Source organism: Lipotes vexillifer, unplaced genomic scaffold (genome assembly GCF_000442215.2).
Source record: "Lipotes vexillifer unplaced genomic scaffold, Lipotes_vexillifer_v1.1 scaffold250, whole genome shotgun sequence".
In the NCBI taxonomy this organism is placed as follows: Eukaryota; Metazoa; Chordata; class Mammalia; order Artiodactyla; family Lipotidae; genus Lipotes; species Lipotes vexillifer.
This window is the reverse complement of record NW_006785198.1, coordinates 794,965-815,395: the sequence shown is the minus strand read 5'-3', so window position 1 is coordinate 815,395 and position 20,431 is coordinate 794,965. Positions and strand designations below refer to the sequence as shown.

At 39.0% G+C, this 20,431-nt stretch overlaps 1 protein-coding gene across 2 annotated transcripts in view; it reads left to right on the top strand.

Annotated features, from left to right (window-relative positions):
* The first annotated feature begins 3,878 nt into the window (after nt 1-3,878).
* MCOLN3 (mucolipin TRP cation channel 3) overlaps nt 3,879-20,431 on the top strand; it is a 28,573-nt gene continuing 12,020 nt past the window's right edge. The window contains exons 1-5 of one of the 2 annotated variants that reach the window (XM_007457230.1): nt 3,879-4,113; nt 8,139-8,306; nt 14,760-14,913; nt 16,042-16,123; nt 16,200-16,296. In XM_007457230.1, coding sequence (XP_007457292.1) covers nt 3,886-4,113; nt 8,139-8,306; nt 14,760-14,913; nt 16,042-16,123; nt 16,200-16,296 — 729 coding nt within the window. In that variant the 5' untranslated portion in view covers nt 3,879-3,885. The remainder of the gene's footprint in view (nt 4,114-8,138; nt 8,307-14,759; nt 14,914-16,041; nt 16,124-16,199; nt 16,297-20,431) is intronic. The other variant, XM_007457231.1, reaches the window with a different exon arrangement.

The window sequence follows — 20,431 nt, the reverse complement described above, 5'->3', positions numbered from 1 at the left end:
GCTGTATTATTAAGAGCTTCATTATTATGCTACTGTTCATATGCGAGTTTCCATGAACTCGCGTGAATCATCTTCCTTATAAATCCCATAGGTAAAGTCTCCTTAAATGCTGGTGAAAAACATACCTTTTTGAAGAAGGCAATAAAATGTTCTTGAGTGAAAATCCTAAGGGATTAACTTTTTTCTCTCCCTATGTCTTTATCTATGAGTTATTGTACTCGGACTTTGACAGGCATTTTAACACCCACACCAGCCATACTTTAATGAGTTCTATCATAATTATTTCATTTTGAAGGTACTGCATATGCTACTGTAAATATGTTTCATGCTCTGTGGACTCAGCAATATCCTTCTTTCTTTCTTTTCTTCTCTTTTTTTTTTTTTTGTCTGCGAGACATGTGGGATCTTAGTTCCCCCACCTGGGATCAGCCCGAGCCCCCTGCAGTGGAAGCACGGAGTCTTAACCACTGGACTGCCAGGGAAGTCCCCTATCCTTATTAACCTTTTCATTCTTCAAGAATTTAAAAACCTTCCCCATGGATAGTTTTTATAGCCAATATCTATTGTTTGGAGATGTTGGGTTTGCTAAGAATGTTTGATTTCAGAACCAGATGTCGGATTCTAGACTTGGAAAGCACCTAAACAGTGACTTGTTAGATATTGTATTAGTACAGTTTGAATCCTCCCCCCACCCCATCCCAATCTCTGAGTAGAAGTTATAGTAAAAATATCAAACAGAGCCAGCCTTTCTATTCTATAAAAAAGAACTCTCCTCTGCATGGTGGTTTGGGGTATTTTATTTTGAACAAGTTTCCATAATATCAATATTAGCCTGAGGGAAAATCCAAGACAGTTTCCAGTTTCTGGAGTAACTTCTTTATCACTTTGGATAAGCTGACTATGAAGACAATGAAACCAACCCCATCCTCTGCAAAGGGATTAAAAAAAAAAGGTATGAAGTGCTTTGAAAAGTAAAATGTGCTACATAACTCTAAGGCCTTCAATAAATAGCTAATACAAGTGATGTTGCTGATCGGGACTTGGACTTAAATTGAGATTCTGAGTTCTCCTTTTCAGACCTCCTTTGTAAGTCCCCTGAAGCTCACACTGTCTCTTAAGAACCTTGTTGGCTGTTTTAGGAAGCTGCTCTGTCTGCTGGGGCTGTAGGGATACTGAGGCTGCTTGTTTAGTGTTAGACTCTATGCAAGGGTTTTATTTGCGTTTTCTCACTAGAAACACATGAGGGTAGATATTCTTATTCCCATTTTTCAGAAGAGAAAACTGAGGCTCAGACAGGCTGAGTGACTTGCCTAAGGTCACAGAAGTGTCACATTGTAGAACCAGGATTAGAAACCAAACAGGATCTGGTTCTCTACATCAGCGGTCCCCAACGTTTTTGGCACCAGGGACCAGTTTCGTGGAAGACAATTCTTCCATGGACTGTGGGGGGAGGGGGAGATGGTTCAGGCTGTAATGTAAGCGATGGGGAGCAGCAGATGAAGCTTCCATTGCTTGCTCGCCGCTCACCTCCTGCTGTGTGGCCCGGCTTCCTACCAGGTCCCTGGGGCTTGGGGACCCCTGCTCTTCATCACATCTTTTACCTTTAACTCAATGGTTTAAAAAGTTTTTTTTGATAATCTGATGAAACGGTAAGTATCTCCCCAGGAAAAGTGGCCATATCCATATATCTACAAAATTTTGTGTATAATTTCTGAGTCCAGCCTACTCTCTGACACCTTACCAGTGCTTTCAGGACACCCTGCTCTAACTATACCTGTTACTCAATGAGGCAGAAAGCATATAACATTCTCTATATAGGTACATATAGTCTTTTATTGATAGCAGCCCTTGAATTTGGTAGTTTTCAACTGGGTAAAAATTCACTCAGTAACTGAAACAAAAAGAAAAATGACGTGCTATGTTCTAATTGATTTTGTAAGCATCAAAAGTGCAGTTTATTTTTTTGTAATTGTAACCACATTCTTTTTATTTATTTTTTAAAACCCCACATTTGTTTATTTATTTATTTTTGGCTATGTTGGGTCTTTGTTTCTGTGTGAGGGCTTTCTCTAGTTGTGGCAAGCGGCGGCCACTCTTCATCATGGTGTGCGGGCCTCTCACTATCGTGGCCTCTCTTGTTGCGAAGCACAGGCTCCAGATGCGCAGGCTCAGTAGTTATGGCTCACGGGCCTAGTTGCTCCGCGGCATGTGGGATCTCCCCAGACCAGGGCTCGAACCTGTGTCCCCTGCATTAGCAGGCAGATTCTCAACCACTGTGCCACCAGGGAAGCCCCCTCTTTTTATTTTTTATTTAAAAACAATTTTTGTTTTATATTGGAGTATAGTTGATTTACAATGTTGTGTTAGTTCCACGTGCACAGCAAAGAGATTCAGTCATACATATACCTATATCTATTCTTTTTCAAATTCTTTTCCCCTATACGTTATTACAGAATATTGAGTAGAGTTCCCTGTGCTATACAGTAGGTCCTTGTTGATTATCTATTTTGTATATTGTAGTGTGTATATGTTAATCCCAACCTCCTAGTTTCTCTCTCTCTCCCACCTTTCCCCTTTGGTAACCCTAAGTTTGTTTTCTATGTCTGTGAGTCTGTTTCTGTTTTGTAAATAAGTTCATTTTATCATTTTTTTTAGACTCCACATATAACTGATACCATATGATATTTGTCTTTCTTTGTCTGACTTCATTTAGTATGATAATCTGTAGGTCCATCCATGTTGCTGCAAATGACACTATTTCATTCTTTTTTATGACCGAGTAATATTCCATTGTGTATATGTACCATATCTTCTTAATCCATTCATCTGTAAATGGATGTTTAGGTTGCCTCCATGTCTTGGCTATTGTAAACAGCACTACAGTGAACACTGGGGTGCATGTATCCTTTCTAACCATGTTTTTCTCAGGATATATACCCAGGAGTGGGATTGCTGGATCATATGGTAGCTCTATTTTTAGTTTTTTAAGGAACCTCCATACTGTTCTCCATAATGGCCGTACCAAATTACATTCCCACCAGCAGTGTAGGAGGGTTCTCTTTTCTCCACAGCCAGCATTTATTGTCTGTAGATTTTTCAGTGATGGCCATTCTGACTGATGTGAGGTGATATCTCATTATAATTTTTATTTGCATTTCACTAATAATTAGCAATGTTGAGCATCTTTTTGTGTGCCTCTTGGCCATCTGTATGTCTTTGGAGAAATGTCTATTTAGGTCTTTTGTCCATTTTTTGATTCAGTTGTTTTTTTTTTTAATATTGAGCCACATGAGCTGTTTGTAAATTTTGGAGACTAATCCCTTGTCGGTCACATTGTTTGCAAATATTTTCTCCCATTCTGTGGGTTGTCTTTTCATCTTGTTTAGGGTTTCCTTTGCTGTGTAAAAGCTATTGAGTTTAATTAGGTCCCATTTGTTTATTTTTGTTTTTATTTCCATTACTCTAGGAGACAGATTGAAAAAGATGTTGCTGCGATTTATGTCAAAGAGTGTTCTGCTTATGTTTTCCTCCAAGAATTCTGTAGTTTCCAGCCTTACATTTAGGTCTTTGTGTATGGTGTTAGAGAATGTTCTAATTTCATTCTTTTACATGTAGCTGTCCGTTTTGCAGCACCACTTATTGAAGAGACTGTCTTTCCTCCATTGTATATTCTTGCCTCCTTTGTCATAGACTAATTGACCATAGGTGTATCAGGTTTATTTCTGGGCTTTCTATCCTGTGCCATTGACCTTCAAAGGTGCAGTTTAGGACGATGGTGCTTATTTGAAAGCTGATCTTTTGTCTGGACTTCATCAATTATCCTGCAATAGCAAAGGACATAGATGTTGCCTTCATTTACAGGTTGTTTTTTTTTTCCTCCTAGAGATGGCAAATCCTGAGGCTGTTATAAGTAGCTGCAGCTCTCATGAAGAAGAAAATCGCTGCACTTTTAACCAGCATACATCTCCCTCCGAGGAGCTTCTATTAGAAGACCAGATGAGGCGAAAACTCAAATTTTTTTTCATGAATCCTTGTGAGAAGTTCTGGGCTCGAGGTAGAAAACCGTGGAAACTTGCCATACAAATTCTAAAAATGGCAATGGTGACCATCCAGGTAACGATCTCAGATCATGAGATTAGTGAAGTCTTCTTTTACTAACAAAGAGAACTATGGACAGTTTTGTTTTATTTTTTATAACTTTTAACTGTATGCATAATAAAGAACAATAATTAAGGAGATACGCAATCTTAAACCCTCCCACTTCAATATTCGTGAAAGAAGACTTTGGTTTTTTTTGTTTTCTCTAACTCTTTTCCTTCTCATCTTTCATTAAGTTATAATTTTACTCACATGATATAATTGGTTTTCAGGAAAAGAAAATTTTAATATTTGGCTTCCAATCAAGAAGCTTAGCTGAAGGTTTCTAAATCAACTGTGGAAACTAGCTATTGCCCAACCAGAGGATTCTTTTTTTCCCCTAGTTAGTTTCCTGAGAATTTCTGTCTCTTCAGAAACTTTAGGATTTTTGTTAAGAGTATTTGTACTATCACATCCCTGTGATCATGGGAGCCCTGAAGTGGAAGAATGTGGAGTTGATTAAAAGGAGTAGCGTAGGTAGTGAAACATGAGACTTCATTTCAGGAGATGTTGAATCTCATTTCCTTGCGTTCTCTTAACATTTTGGGGGGAAATTATATTTTGTGATTCTTTATATATACTTATGACTTACTCTTGTGAAGGTATGTTTTCCTGCTGGTGAGAGTAACTATCTCTTGTTAAAAGCAAAGGGGCAAAAATAAAAGATTTTAATAGGAAAAATAGATGTGATACGTTTATTTTTATTAATACTTTCTCGTAATTTGGTGAAAAATGCATAAGTAAATAAACAACTGGTATTCAAGGAGAATTTTTTTAACTCTGAAATTGCTAATCTTAACTGATAATTGAGAACACATGCTTAAGGTGTTAGAAGCTAAGGCTATTTCTACAGTCATATGGAGTTGGTGAAATTCTTGCCTAAGTTTCTGATGCTAGGTGTTGTGTAAAGGAAACTGACGTTTGAGTGATTATTTTGTTCCAGGACATTATTTCTTTTAATTTCAACAATACTTCTATTGGGTAAATACTGGAATCCTTCGGTTTACAGAATAAGGAACTGATATTTATAGAGCCACATGATTAGTACTGACTAGTGCTGCCACTGGCGGAATCAAGACTTTAGAGGCACGTGTTCTCTCCCTCTAACATATCAACATAAAAATGGATGTTCAGTTCTCAGTATATTTGGCAAGCTGGAATTGAAATTCTTAACTTCCAGCTGATAATGTGGTGTGTCACAATAGTGAAAATATTTATCTGTGTTATTTCTGATAAATTGGAGGGAAAGCCTGTGTCAGTTGAACATGAATATTTTCTACTTAGAATGATAGGTACCACTTGTGTGTTTACTGCGTTTCGGCCTAAACATTTTATATTGTCACATTCAATTCTTAAAACAAATCAGAGTTAGGTAGTAGTATCCCCATTACACAGATGAAAACACTGAGGCTTAGTGAAGTAAAATAACCTGTCATAGTCAGGAAACTAGAAGAATAGAACTGAGATTCAAACTCAGATTCTATTCCCTCTAAGACTTATGTTCTTTTTTTTTTTTAATTTTTAAACATCTTTATTGGAGTATAATTGCTTTACAATGGTGTGTTAGTTTCTGCTTTATAGCAAAGTGAAGCAGTTATACATATACATATGTGTCCATATCTCTTCCCTCTTGCGTCTCCCTCCCTCCCACCCTCCCTATCCCACCCCTCTAGGTGGTCACAAAGCACCGAGCTGATCTCCCTGTGCTATGCAGCTGCTTCCCACTAGCTATCTATTTTATGTTTGGTAGTGTATATATGTCCATGCCACTCTCTCACTTTGTCCCAGCTTACCCTTCCCCCTCCCCATATCCTCAAGTCCTAAAAGATTTAGGAAGCTCATCTAACTTTCCTGTGTTTCCCAGGGTGGTCAAGAGGAAAATTGACTAACAGTTTAAGATGGTAAGCCTGTTAGTAATAAGCATATAAAAGGCATTTAGGTAAGTTTTTTTTTTTTTTTGAAGTAACTGAGGGTTTTTCTTTTTTTTTTTTTTTTTTTGGCGGTACGCGGGCCTCTCACTGTTGTGGCCTCTCCGTTGTGGAGCACAGGCTCCGGATGCACAGGCTCAGCGGCCATGGCTCACGGGCCCAGCCGCTGCGCGGCATGTGGGATCTTCCTGGACAGGGGCACGAACCTGTGTCCCCTGCATCTGCAGGTGGACTCTCAACCACTGCACCACCAGGGAAGCCCTGAGGGTTTTTCTTAACTGTGATGTTTCCTTAATCTACACTGGAACAATCACACAAATATTACATAAAGACTTTGTAATTGAGCAAATGAGGGTGACTTGATGACAGATTTCCTCTTTTCAGGGAAAAGACAGTGGTATTTCTGTTAAGTTGGAGATTTTATGTCTGCAGCAGCAAAAGAAAGATGACTATGATGATAGGCACCCTACTAAAAGTTTCCCTTTTTACACTGCCTGGCTCAGTCTCTGAATTATAGCAGTTCTCTCTGCCAGTTGTACTCTTGTCTGCCCCTAGGCCCTTGAGGGCAGGAACTGTGTCTTCTAGCTCGGTGCTGGCTTGTGAAGGTACTCATATATTTGAATGAATCAGTAAAAATATCTTTGGGAATTCTCTGGAGGCTTTTTGATCATCAGCTTCGATGGATGTAAAATCCCTGGAATATCAAGCTCTCATCTTACTGAGATTTAAATAGGACACAGCTTAAAGAGGCTCTTTAGAGATGAGAGTCGAGTTAGGTAGAGAGTGATGACATGTGTGGGGTACAGGGCATACATCACAAGGGGAGGTGAGAGGCGAAAAGATTGGTCTACTGTCTCTATTTTTCCCTGATCAGACCCTGGATACTTTGTGTAGCATGAGCTTGGATAGTTAGAGCTTGGATTTAGTCTGTTAGACTTGGGTTAGAATTTTGACTCTATACTTGCTACTGATGTGACTTGTAAAAATTATTTAACTTCTCTGAGTCTTCATGTATGCATCTGTAAAATGGGTGTATTAGGAAATATGCCATGGTATTAGTATGAAGAAATTTCCTGCAATAGTGTATGGAACATAGGTTTTCAGTGTTGTTCCCCTTTTCCACATAAAATATATGTTGCCCCCCTTACTCTGCTATCTAAGTCAAAGTATATGTTCTAAACTTACAGCGCGCACACACGTGTGTGTGTGTGTGTGTGTGTGTGTGTGTGTATGGGAGAAAGAGAGCAAGAGGACAACTGAGTTTCATGTAAAACTCTGGGGTCAATCCTGCATGAATGTTAAGGATATGTTATGTTAATATACTTTAATTTAGAGATGAGTTGAAAGAATGTTTTTATTTTTGGCCTTATTGTCACAGTTTTGGTAATTAGACCTAGGAATATAGTTTGATTATAGGACTTAAACTTACGTAAGATATTTCTTAGGTTGTATTGTACACCTGCTTCAAGACCTTTTTGTTCTACAGAATTCATTTTGAACTCTTCTATTTGCCATTCAAGTCCCTGCACCATCTGACTCCAGTCTTTCTGTTCACATTTTTTTCTCACTATTTCTCTAATTGAATTATGCTGGTGTCCTCAATGTTCCCCCAAAGTGCTAAGTTCAGCTCAACCTTCTTGTCCTTTCCCCTGTGTCCCTCAAATGTTGCCTGCCCAGGTTATGCACATATTTCAGGGTTTCTATTATTCTTTCTTCCTTAGAGAAACCTTCCAACTTCCTTAGTCAGTTACCTTGCTTCTCTGAGCTAAAGAACTCCTAAAGGGCTTCTCTGAACTCCTAAAGCTTTTGCTGGTAGGGAAAATGTCATTAAGTGGGATCATACATGAAAATAAATGTTGAAAGTATGCAAAGTCACTTTCTTTTATTTTAAAACTAGAAACCCACCTTATCTTTAAGGACAAATTAATTCACAGCTGCCAAACTTTTAATTTCTATTGAATGTATTCAGGATTAATTAGGCATTGAATCTTGAATAGATGAATTGATCATTTTATAGAGACCTTTTATTTCATTACTTTTTGACCCTCTTACTTTTTCTTTTTTTCTTTCAAGCTGATCTTTTTTGGGCTAAGTAACCAGATGGTGGTAGCATTCAAGGAAGAGAACACTATAGCATTCAAACACCTCTTCCTAAAAGGATATATAGACCGAATGGATGACACATATGCAGTGTATACACAAAGTGATGTATACGATCAGATCATCTTCGCAGTGAACCAGGTAAATCAAGCACGTGCATTCTTCACTTGGGAAAAAGATTAGACTGGAAAATTGTTAGCAATGTACATAATAGAAACTGGCATTCAGTTGTACAAGGGTGAACATTTTTTAATGAAATATGTAAATGACATGTATAAAACAGTTAAATTTTTTTAACGTTGCCAACAAACTTTAACAGAACTAGAAGTTGAGAAAAGCTTTTCTTTAGTAACAGAGAGACAGAAACTTTAAAGACTTAATTAAAAGAGTCAGAACTAGGGCTTGGCATGAGAACCTCAAAGGTTTAAAATGATTAACCATGACCTTGGCTGTAAGTAGTCATTAAGTCTTCAGAGTTTATACTTTTAGGGACCCTTAACAAAGTGTGTATAGTAACCAAGACCTGAAAGTTCATTTAAAAAATAAGTAAGGCCTTTATGTCATACATGTCAATGATTTTATTGTAATATTGATTAACTGCCTCAAAAAGGAAGCTTGTTTTTCATACAGATGATTCAAATCTCTATTCAGAGTTTCTGATCAATTTGTATTTGCTACAAATAGTACTTTCTCAAGTCCAAAATCTCCTATTTTGTGGGAATCATTGGAAGCTTTCTTGAAGTCAGTATTTCTAACCTGAGTTAGTCTGTAGATAACATTTCAAAAACATTACAACTCTTCTCCAAAAAATTATTATAGTCCAATTATGGCTCTCCTTATCCTGGAGACAAACTAGGCACAGTGAGATAAAATACGTATTTGTGACACTAAGGCTTTCTGATCGCATTCAGATTACAAAAATTGGCCAGTAATCTATAGTAATAGAAGTAAGCTGCATATGTTGTTAAATAGAAATATGCCCTACAATTTGTAAGGTAAAAAATAGTAAAATGCTGGAGATATTCAGCTTTGAGGTTCTTGTTTTAAGATTATTAAGTTCATCTAAAGCTACTCTGAACCAAATTGGTAGTTTGGTTTTTGGCGGGAGGGGCGGGTAGAGGCAAGATGTAAACAGTTCATTAAATTCCTCCTAAAACATTTTTACCTTCTTTATATAGTAAGCCTAAGAGCAGTCTTAAAAATATAATATTTGGCATTCAGGCCATTCTGTTTATCAGATTTCCGTGTTCTTTACAGAATTGCATGTAGATTCCTCGTGCTGGTATATAGGCAGATAATATTAATTGGGGTGGGGTTTACCTAGGGCAAGTGACTCCCTACCATCTTCTGGGTGCTATCAGGCATTTTATTTTATTTTCTTTTGAATTTTCTTTTATTTTATTTTATACAGCAGGTTCTTATTAGTTATCTATTTTATACATATTAGTGTATATATGTCAATCCCAATCTCCCAGTTCATCCCACCACCACCACCCCCAGCCCCACTTTGCCCCCTTAGTGTTCATACATTTGTTCTCTACATCACTATCAGGCATTTTAAACTGAAGGTAAAAAGTATCTTGAGGGGCTTCCCTGGTGGTGCAGTGGTTGAGAGTCCGCCTGCCGATGCAGGGGACACGGGTTCGTGCCCCGGTCTGGGAAGATCCCACATGCTGTGGAGCGGCTGGGCCCGTGAGCCATGGCCGCTGTGCCTGCACATCCAGAGCCTGTGCTCCGCAACTGGAGAGGCCACAACAGTGAGAGGCCCATGTACCGCAAAAAAAAAAAAAAAAAGTATCTTGAGGGCTTCCCTGGAGGCACAGGGGTTGAGAGTCCGCCTGCCGATGCAGGGGACACGGGTTCGTGCCCCGTTCCGGGAAGATCCCACATGCTGCGGTGCGGCTAGGCCCGTGAGCCATGGCCGCTGAGCCTGTGCTCCACAATGGGAGAAGCCACAACAGTGAGAGGCCCGCATACCGCAAAAAAAAAAAAAAAGTATCTTGATCACAATATTCATAAATAAAGTTTTAGTTGTTAATGAGGTCAGTTATCCTACATGATTCCAGAGAACTGAATAGAGAAAATATAGACTGATATGAAAGAAAGATCTTTGTTTGCTGTAAGGAAATCTCTTGATAGTTGCGGTGATAGTCACCAAGGAGAAAGAACAGATAAGACAGTAGCTTCTCAGTCCTTAGAGCTAATTCCATGACTAATTAGTTTTCCTGAAGAGTAGAGCCCTAAAATGCCATCTAACTGCATAACCTCTAGGGTTCATCCTGATCCAACACTGGTTATAACAGCATCACTTTTGTTTAGTATATATGTTTATGTATTTGAATATCAAAGACCTAGTTATTTTTATACTATGTCCTGGCTTTTAGCAATCAGTCATGTTTGGGCCATCTTTACTGGGTTGCTTCTTTCATCCGCCCCTTCAATTAAGGCAGTCCTCAAAGGTTTGTCATTTTCCTACAGAATTTCCTCCTCTACACAGCCTCAGCCACTGCCAAGAGAGGTGACCCTGAACCATTTGCTCACACTGCTGCATGCAGAGAGCTCACGAGCACCTCAGAACCACTCCGACCAAAATGGGTTCCTGTTCTCTTCCCACCTGCTCCCCAGACATGTTTCTCTTTCTGATCACTTGCTTAGATTTAAAGGTCTCAGGGTCTTGGAACCATTTATTCTTGCAGCTCAAGCATAGTCTGTATATCCCTACTTCTGGTTGGCTTCCCTCCTTCCCCTCCCTACCATTTCTTGACTGTTTTCTAAAGGATTCATCTAAAATCACAGATTTGATTGCATAATACTCCTCATTTTATACATATAAGAGTGTTCAGTGCCACATATTAATATATTTATTCCGGGAAGGTCGAGGTACATCCCAGGCACTCAGATGTTTGTGCATGAATGAAAGAGCTCAAAAGATTCAAGTGTTCAGATCAGGTGATCACAGAGGGACCTCAAAAAAATCCATCTATAATCAAGGAGCAGTCGGTTTTAATCTGCTTTACTCTGGGTGCCACATTACTCTGGTAAGGATCTTTAATGTGTTTTTATATTGTCCTCCAAAGGGTGACCTGGGGCCCATGGATCTGCGTGAAAAAGTATTTCCCTCAAGGCAGAGCTGCAGAGGCAAGTAGGGACAGATGTCCAGCCTGATTAATGCCCCACAGAGGCCATAGCCAGTTAGGTGCCCCATCAGTCCGTCCTACAGGTCACCTGCCTTTCAACCATAGTCCTACACCATATTCCGGTCCCAGAGTCTTCTGACTCAGGCTCCAGAGCTGCCCTTTAGCTGGACATGGTCCTGCCACTTGCCCCTGACCACTGTCGAATGAAAAAAATGCATAACCTAAAAGTTGAGAACTATGTTTTATTCAAGGACATCACTGCAAACTACAGCCCAGAAAGATGGCCTCTCAGATAGCTCTGAGGGACTGTTCCAAAGAGGGTTTTTGCTGAAACAAACAAACCCCCAAAAAACCCATGTAATGAAACATCAAAAGATTACTGCTAATCATAAAAAAACAGGTATCTTAAATTAATGATTTTAGTGCCTTTCTATGTATGGGAAGATGCAAGAGTCTGGGCTCATGGCAGTTATTCCTTTGATATGCATCTTAACTATCCAGGACCAGTAATCTGTTTTTCTCCATCCTGAATTCCCCTCAGAGCACACCCGTGATGCCACTGCAGTGACTGAAGACTTGATGGCAGGCAACACTTGTTGTTTATTGGAGTGGCAGGCAACACTCTTTTCTTTTTTTTTTTAGATGTTGGGGGTAGGAGTTTATTAATTAATTTATTTTTGCTGTGTTGGGTCTTCGTTTCTGTGCGAGGGCTTTCTCTAGTTGTGGCAAGCGGGGGCCACTCTTGATCGCGGTGCGCGGGCCTCTCACTGTCACGGCCTCTCTTGTTGCGGAGCACAGGCTCCAGATGCGCAGGCTCAGTAGTTGTGGCTCACGGGCCTAGTTGCTCCGCGGCATGTGGGATCTTCCCAGACCAGGGCTCGAACCCGTGTCCCCTGCATTAGCAGGCAGATTCTCAACCACTGCACCACCAGGGAAGCCCCAACACTCTTTTCCTACAACATCCATCTCCTGCAGGTGCTCAGACCTCCATGAAGAGCCTTATTAAGATAGCAAGGAAGTCTGGCTGTAGCATCACTTATAATGTTAGCATGTACCTGAAGCCCTGCACTTTGGATCTTTTGTGTCTCAAGGTCTTACAAGGTTTAAGACACAAGTTTCTAAGGTAGGAGGTTCAGACCTTTAAGTAAGTCCTGTGGGGACTGCCTCACAAGGAGCGGGTGCTCAGAAGGGCTACAGGGCCCCATGTAGGTGTGACTGCTTCATGACCCCTGCTTGCCTTTCTGGCTTTACCTCCCGGTACACATCCCCTATTCCAGGCACACTGGTCTCCTTGGTACTTTACCGCATTCCATATCTTTTACCTGTTTTTTCATTTAATGTGCTGTTTACCTCTTACTCCCCGACACCCTGATGTAAAACTACCAATTTGGCTCAGAGTAGCTTTATAAAGATTTAAGACACTTATTTCCTTGTATGGAAAACAAACAGCTCAAAACTGAATATCTCCAGCATTATACTATTTCCTCCTATATGTAGGACATAATGCTGTTTAATGATTTATGCAGCTTAATTATATCACTGTAGATTTCTGGCTCATTTTCCCAATCCCAATGCTAGCAGAAAGGTTGGTGCCATAATCACAAATCGTATCCTAGCAACTTACCATCTTGGTGTGCATAGATTAGCTCTAGTGAACAAAGATCCACTATCACAGCGGTCCCTAACCTTTTTGGCACCAGGGACCGGTTTCTTGGGAGACAGTTTTTCTACGGACTGATGGCATTGGGGATGGTTCGGGCGGTAATGTGAGCGATGGGGAGCGGCAGATGAAGCTTTGCTCACTTGCTGCTCACCTCCTGCTGTGCAGCCTGATTCCTAACAGGTTGCAGACCCGGGGTTGGGGACCCCTGCACTATCACGTTATAGTGATTTTCACCTCACTGTTAATTTGACTGTGCCTCATACTGTTACCTGAAAACTGGGTTTGCCTCTTGGTGGATGTCACACCAAAAGACACAACCGAGCCAAAGGTCAGGAGAAGGAAGGAGTTATTACTTGCAGCAAGTAAGGAGAACACCAGGGATCTTTCCCAAAGCAGTGTCTCCTCAAACAGCAAAATTGGGGAAATTTTAAGCTAAGGGTACGTGTATAATCATGAAGGGGCTTGGGCGGTCAACAGAGTCCAAGTTTTAGTTGATTGAAGTCACGAGGGTCAGAAAAGGTTAACGTCATCGTCCCTTAGATTTCAGTTGACCTGGCAGTTAAGTGTTTTGGGCTAATCTTTACCATTGAAACAGAACTGGGAATCTTTACAATTGATGTATTATCTTTGCTGTTGTTACTTCTCTTGCCTGTGTCTGCATTCGGTTCTTCCCTTAATATTATTAATTACTGAGACCTGTTCAAGGCCCAGCATTAGATCACAAAAAGGCTTAGGCCAAAAATGGCTTCTCTTATGTCAAGAAAGCCATGCCTGTTCTCTTTCTCCAGGGACCTTCCCTGCCCTATCTACCTACAATACTGTTCTAAGTGCTGGGGTTAGAGCAGTGGGCTTGATAAATTCCTTGCCCTGTGGAACTTACATTCTAATGGAGGAGATGGATTTTAAACAAGTTTAGCCCAAATCAGTTGATTTCCAACAGTGATGAGTGCTATGAAAAAAAAAAATTAAGTGGCATAAAATATTAACAATGGACTCAGGATGGTCAGAAAAGACCTCTCTGGGGACTTGAAGTCTGGGGAAGAATATTTCAGGCTGAAGGAGTGGCAACAGCAAAGGCCCTAGAGGCTAGAAAACATTTAGTGTGTTTAAGGCAAGTGTGCAAAGGATTAAGGGAAGGGCCAGGGATAGGGCTATAGGTCTCTCAGGGCTTAACAGGCCCTGGAAAAGAGCTGTGAAGTTTATTCTGAGAGACAGGAAGCCATGGGAGGGCTTTCAGTAAGAGAAAATTGCTATAAAAGTGAACAAGCTGTATTCTTACAAAGATAAAGATTTTAAAAATACATTATTTTTAGATAAAGTTTTGCTGGTTACCCTGGAACAATTTTATCCCATTTCCTATATTATAGTAAAGCAGAACTCTGACTTTATAGGAAATAGTTCAAAGATAAATAAAATTTATATTCACATTAAATGTAAAAGTCAGTTCCTAAACATAGTTCTTTAAAGGAGGAAAGAACCTGAGAATTTATTTAAGGTTAAATTAAGCCTTTAATTTTGCAGATAAGAAAGCAGCAGCTCATAAAGTCTATGACTTGCTCAAGGTCACAGAAATGAGACCTGAACCCAGAACTCTAATTAATTCAAGAGTGCTCTTTGACCTCTGTGGTCCTGGTGCACAGTAGCATGTTAATTACTCTGCATGTTAGCGTGCAAGTCTCCACATGGACAGGAGGTGGGAACCTGCCGTTTCAAAGGTGGGGAGGGAGGGGAATCATGGCTTCACTTCCACCTGTGTGGATGTTCCCCTTTTTCTGTTTCTCTTTTTGGTTGAAGTACTTGCAGCTACGCAACATCTCAGTTGGGAATCACGCTTACGAGAACAAGGGCACAGAGCAGTCAGCCATGGCCATCTGTCAGCACTTCTACAAGCAAGGAAACATCTGTCCTGGAAATGATACCTTTGACATTGATCCAGAAATTGAAACTGGTGATGTTCTTCTATAAGCTAGAACTTTCATTTTTAACTCCTTGATTTATACTTTTTATACTTATTTATACTAATTTCATCTCTGAAAACATTGATTTGGCCTGTGCTATTAGGTCATAGTAAGAACTTTATCAGAGTTGTGTCAGGTACTGCACTATAACTCATAATTCTTAAAACAAACAAACAAAGCCCCCCACAAAAACCAACGAGGCAAGTTTATTATTATCCTTGTTTTATAGAAGACTGAAGTGTGGCTCAGAAGGTTCAGTGATCTGCTCATTATGGAGCTAGTAAGAGGCAGTGCTGAAATTTGACCCAGGCCATGCCCTTAGCCACTTTATTCCACAGCCTCTCTGCTGGATAAGCCAGTTAAATAGATATTGTCCTTATAAAACAGTATGCTTGCAAATTCTTGATGTATATAAAACTCTCTCTGCTCAACAGCATTTCACTATTCAGTGTCTTTGGGGTAGGCTGGGCCTGGGGGGCTGGGCAGGGAATGAAAACCAGAGCTTAGAATAGCACAGCTTATTCTTATTAGCAAAGTTCTATTTGCAGTTTGTATCTAAAACATTAGCTTAGGTCATCGAGTCAAAAAGTAAGTACTTTTAACAATAGCCAGTGGGACTTTTTCTTTGAGAAGAATAGTAAAAGATTATAGTACTGACTAGTGAAAACCTTCTAATACGCTATCTTCCTTTTTTAAAGCAGTGTTTATTGAGGAAAAATTGTCAACACATAATATTTTTTAAAAAAGATCCTTTAAACGTAGAAAATTTTATCTTAGACGCTACAGATGCTTCAAACCTATGCTTAGGATACAAAAAGGAGGAAGGGCCTCAAAGTTTAAGCTTAAAAAGACAGAAAGGAAGATGGCATCCTATAGAAGACTAGTGAGATGGAGTTCAAATCTTTCTCTACCCCCATCCACTCCAGAAATGTTATAGTCACATATTAAAAACAAATCAATCACTGTAACCACGTGGTATGGATGTTTAGCTTTAAAAATCTTAATTTACAAAAATACCAGAATCTGAATATCTAGTTTTAAACATATGATCCTTTCAAGATGCAGTTTTCTGTATTTATTTTAGGCACTATATTATGGTTTGTTTCTTTCTATGGCAGAATGTTTCTTTGTGGCGCCAGATGAACCTTTTCACGTTGGAACACTAGAAGAAAAACTCAACTTACTGCTGGACTTTCACAGGTGAGGGAACAGATGGGAGTGTAACTCATGTTTGTGTGTATATGTTTTCACTGCACTAAAGTCTCCTGTCTTCTAGACTCATAACCGTGGAGCTGCAGTTTAAATTGAAGGCCATTAATCTGCAGACTATTCGTCATCACGAGCTCCCGGATTGTTACGACTTTACTCTGACTGTAAGTGTGGGCTAGGCTGAATTTGATTCCTATCTGGAGAAAAATAGTTTTATCTAGTTACAGGCTTATTTACTTGTATTAAGGGGTGATCAAATGTATAGGATGTTCCCATCCCACTTGGATGTGCACAGGGGAAGCATTGGTTCAGCTAGCTCTATTTTGTTACAAAGTAGTCCCTTCTTATCTGCGGTTTTGCTTTCTGAGGTAAGTTACCCTAGGTCAACCTCGGTCTGAAAATATTAAGTGGAAAATGCCAGAAATAAATTTTAAGTTGCATGTCATTCTGAGTAGCATAATGAAAAATTTCTGACCCTCCCCAGATATGAATCATCCTTCGGTCCAGTGTATCCTACCCGTTAGTCACTTAGTAGCTGTCTCAGTTATCAGATCAGTTGTCCCAGTATCACAGTGCTTGTGTTCAAGTAACCCTTATTTTACTCAATAATGGCCCCAAAGGGTGAGAGTAGTGATGCTGGCAATTCTGATATGCTAAAAGGTTCCTTTAAGTGAAAAAGTGAAAGCTCTCAACTTAATAAAGAAAGAAAAAAAAATGTATGCTAAGGTTGCTAAATCTACAGGAAGAAGAAACCTTCTCTCCATGACGTTGTGAAGACGGAAAAAGAAATCCATGCTAGTTTTGCTGTTGCACCCCAAACTGCAAAAATTATGTCCAAAGTGTGTGATAAGTGCGTGGTTAAGATGGAAAAAGGCGTTTAATTTGTACAAGATATTTTGAGAGAGAGAGAGAGAGAGACCACATTCATATAACTTTTATTATAGTATATGTCATAATTGTTCTATTTTATTATTAGTTATTGTTGTTACTCTCTTACTGTGTCTAGTTTATAAATTAAACTTTATCATAGGTATGTATGTATAGGAAAAAAACATTGTATATAAGGTTTGGTATTATCTGCGGTTCCAGGCATCCACTAGGGGTCTTGGAATACATCGCCTATGGATAAGGGGTGGCTACTGTGCTAACTTGTTTACTTGTTAATTATCTGTCTTCTGTACCTCATTGTAAGTTCTCCGAGGGCAGGGACCTTGTCTTGTTCACTGCTGTGTCTTTAGTACCAAAATCAGTGCCTGGCACAGAGTAGGTATTCAAATGCAAAAGGAACAGAGGTTTGTAGGCTCTGTATGGTCAGCACTCAGCAGTCGGTGGCAGTCTGCTTAAGGCCATTACCAAGGGTTCTTGCTACCGAGTTTCCTCACTGTGGATGTTTGTAGCCTTTGGGTTTTGCTCACAGTGCCTCCCTTGTGCTGCCTCTAATGCTCTGGTTAGCTTCCTCGCCTTCAGCCTACCCTATCACATCTACGTTCTCTGCCTTCCAGTTGCAAATGGAGCTTTTGATGCTCTCTAGGCAGCACAAGATGCCCGTCATGTGAGTTCATCACTTCACGAGGATCTGAGTCAGTAGTAACACAATGCTGCATCGGCATATGCAGGACAGCATTTGATAACAGCTTGCCTTCATGTGGTCCAAATTTCTATTACTTCAGCAGTAGTTTTTATCAAAAGTTATGTCCATGATACTCAACTAATTGGCTGTAAGAAATCAAGTTTTCAGAAATTGAGGTTAAAAATATTTTCAGAATGTAGGATAATGTAATAATTATGCATATTACTTAATAAGAAAAAGCACTAATTCTATAAGACTGTTTTTATTTGGGCTACAGATTTTGATCTTAATATTAACCAGCAAGTTATGAATTTTCAAAATTACTTGATTTTTAAAAAATTGAGCTATTATACACAGTCTTCTCTCTTCTCTCTCTCTGTCTGTCTGTCTGCCTCTCTCTCTCTGTCTCTCATGGAAAATGATACTTTTCAGAAGCCTTATAATCCTTAAAGGCTTTGGTCAATGGACAGCTCCTTCATGGACCCTTTTGTGATTCCTCAGTTAGCAATACATTCTGTGTTCTGAACTCCCAGATTTTGTTTTCATTTTTGAATTTTGTATGTCTTACCACCTTCTCCTTTGTTTTAGGACTTTGTAGGTCTTTATCATCAACTCTACTAGACTGAAAGCTCCCTGAAGGCAGGAACCATTTTATCTTTTCATCCCTCAGAGAACACAGTAGGTGACTCAAGTATTTGTTGATTGAGTAAACAAAACACTAGATCCTTTGTCATGACTCACTACATCAGTAAAAGCAGCTTGGCCTTTAGCTACATGCAAATGTCATATTTTTGCCATTCTTACAGAATTATCCCAAGCTATATCTGTGCAGTGTGGATTTAGCAGTGCATCTCACAGAACTGTGGTGGAACTTATATCCTATCAGGTAGTTTGATAATAAAAGCCATTAGTGCAACTTCATTGCCGTAAGTAAACATGAACTGGGGCAGCATGCCTGATATAAAATGCAAGGTCTTTGGAGTCAGACAAGCCTAGATTTTAATGTCAGCTCACCAGTAAGTAGCTATGTAACTTTAGGCAAATTACTTAATTGGTTTGAGCCTCAGTTTTCTCATTTGTAAAACAGAATTAATGCCCACCTACCTGACAAAATTATTTTTGAGATAGAAGATACCATATATGAAGGACCTACCAAAGTATATGGTATATAGTAGATATTTGATTCATTCAACAGCTATTTATTAAGCCTATCCTGTGTGTGCCCAGTTGGATTTATAATGTAAAAGTAGTGCATTAGCATTCATTCATAGTAGTTTGATAAATTCTTTCATCCTGTATTTTGAAGCTCTTTATTAGGTGTATAAACATCTAGCATTCTTGTGTTCACTTGAGCTGACTCTTTTATCATTATGAAATGACACTCATTAACCCTAGACATATTCTTTGCTCAAAAATTTACTTTGTCTGATGTTAATATAGCCATTCCAGCTTTCTTTTGATTAGTGTTAGTATGGCATATCTTTTTCCACCCTTTTAAACTTATTTGTGTCATATTTAAAGTGGGTTTCTTGTTAGGCAGCATATAGTTGAGTCTTGCTTCTTTTGTCCAACCTAAAAATCTCTACCTTTTAATTAAGGTGCTTATTACATCATTTAAATTGCATGTGATTGTTAATATGATTCCTCTCTTTTTCTGCCTTCTTTTGGATTGAGTATTTTTTAGTATTCCATTCTATCTCGTATGTTATCTTATTAACTATAACTCTTTGTTTTATTATTTTAGGGTTTCTAGTACACATATGTAACTTATTACAGCCTACCTTCAAGTGATGGTATACCGCTACATGTATAGCATAAAAACCTGACAGTATATTTCCATTTCTCCCATCTTGGCCTTTGCATTATTGTTGTCATACAATTTACTTCCAGATATAAACTGGAACAATACATTGTTATTATTTTCACTTTAAACAGTCAGTTATCTTTTAAAGCAACTTAAATAATTAAAAGTCTTTATATTTTCCCATGTAGTTATCATTTCAAATGCTTCATTCCTTTGTGTAGCTCCAGGTTTCCATCTGGTATCATTTTCCTTCTGCATGAAGGGCTTCCTTTAACATTTCTTATAATGCAGATCTGCTGGTAATAAGTTCTTTCAGCTTCTGTATGTCTGAAAAAAGTATTTCACCTTCATTTTTTAAGGATAATCTCACTAGGTATAGAACTCTAGCTTGACTGTTTTTTCCCCAGTTCTTTAAAGATGTTGCTCTTTTACAAACTAAAAATACAAACAATACAAACTACTGTCGCTGCTAAGAAATCTGCTGTCTTCTTCATCTTTGTTCTTGTGTATGGGATGTATTTTCCCCCCTCTGGCTGCTTTAAAATTTTTCTCTTCATCTCTGATTTTAACAATTTGATTCTGATATGCCTTGATGTAGTTTTCTTCGTGTTTCTTGTATTTGGGGTTCATTGAGTATCTTGGATCTATGGGTTTATAGTTTTCATTATATTTGACATTTACTCAGTGTTATTTCTTCAAATATTTTTCTGTCTCTTTCCCCCCACTCTTCAGAGATTCCAATAATATGTATATTTGGGTACTTGAAGTTGTCCCACAGCTCTCTTTCTTTTTTTTTTTCAGTCTTTTTTTTTCTCTTTCTTTCATTTTGAATAGTTTTGTGTTTTTTTTTTTTTTTTTTTTTTTACCCAGGCCTCTCACTGTTGCGGCCTCTCCCGTTGCAGAGCACAGGCTCCGGACGCGCAGG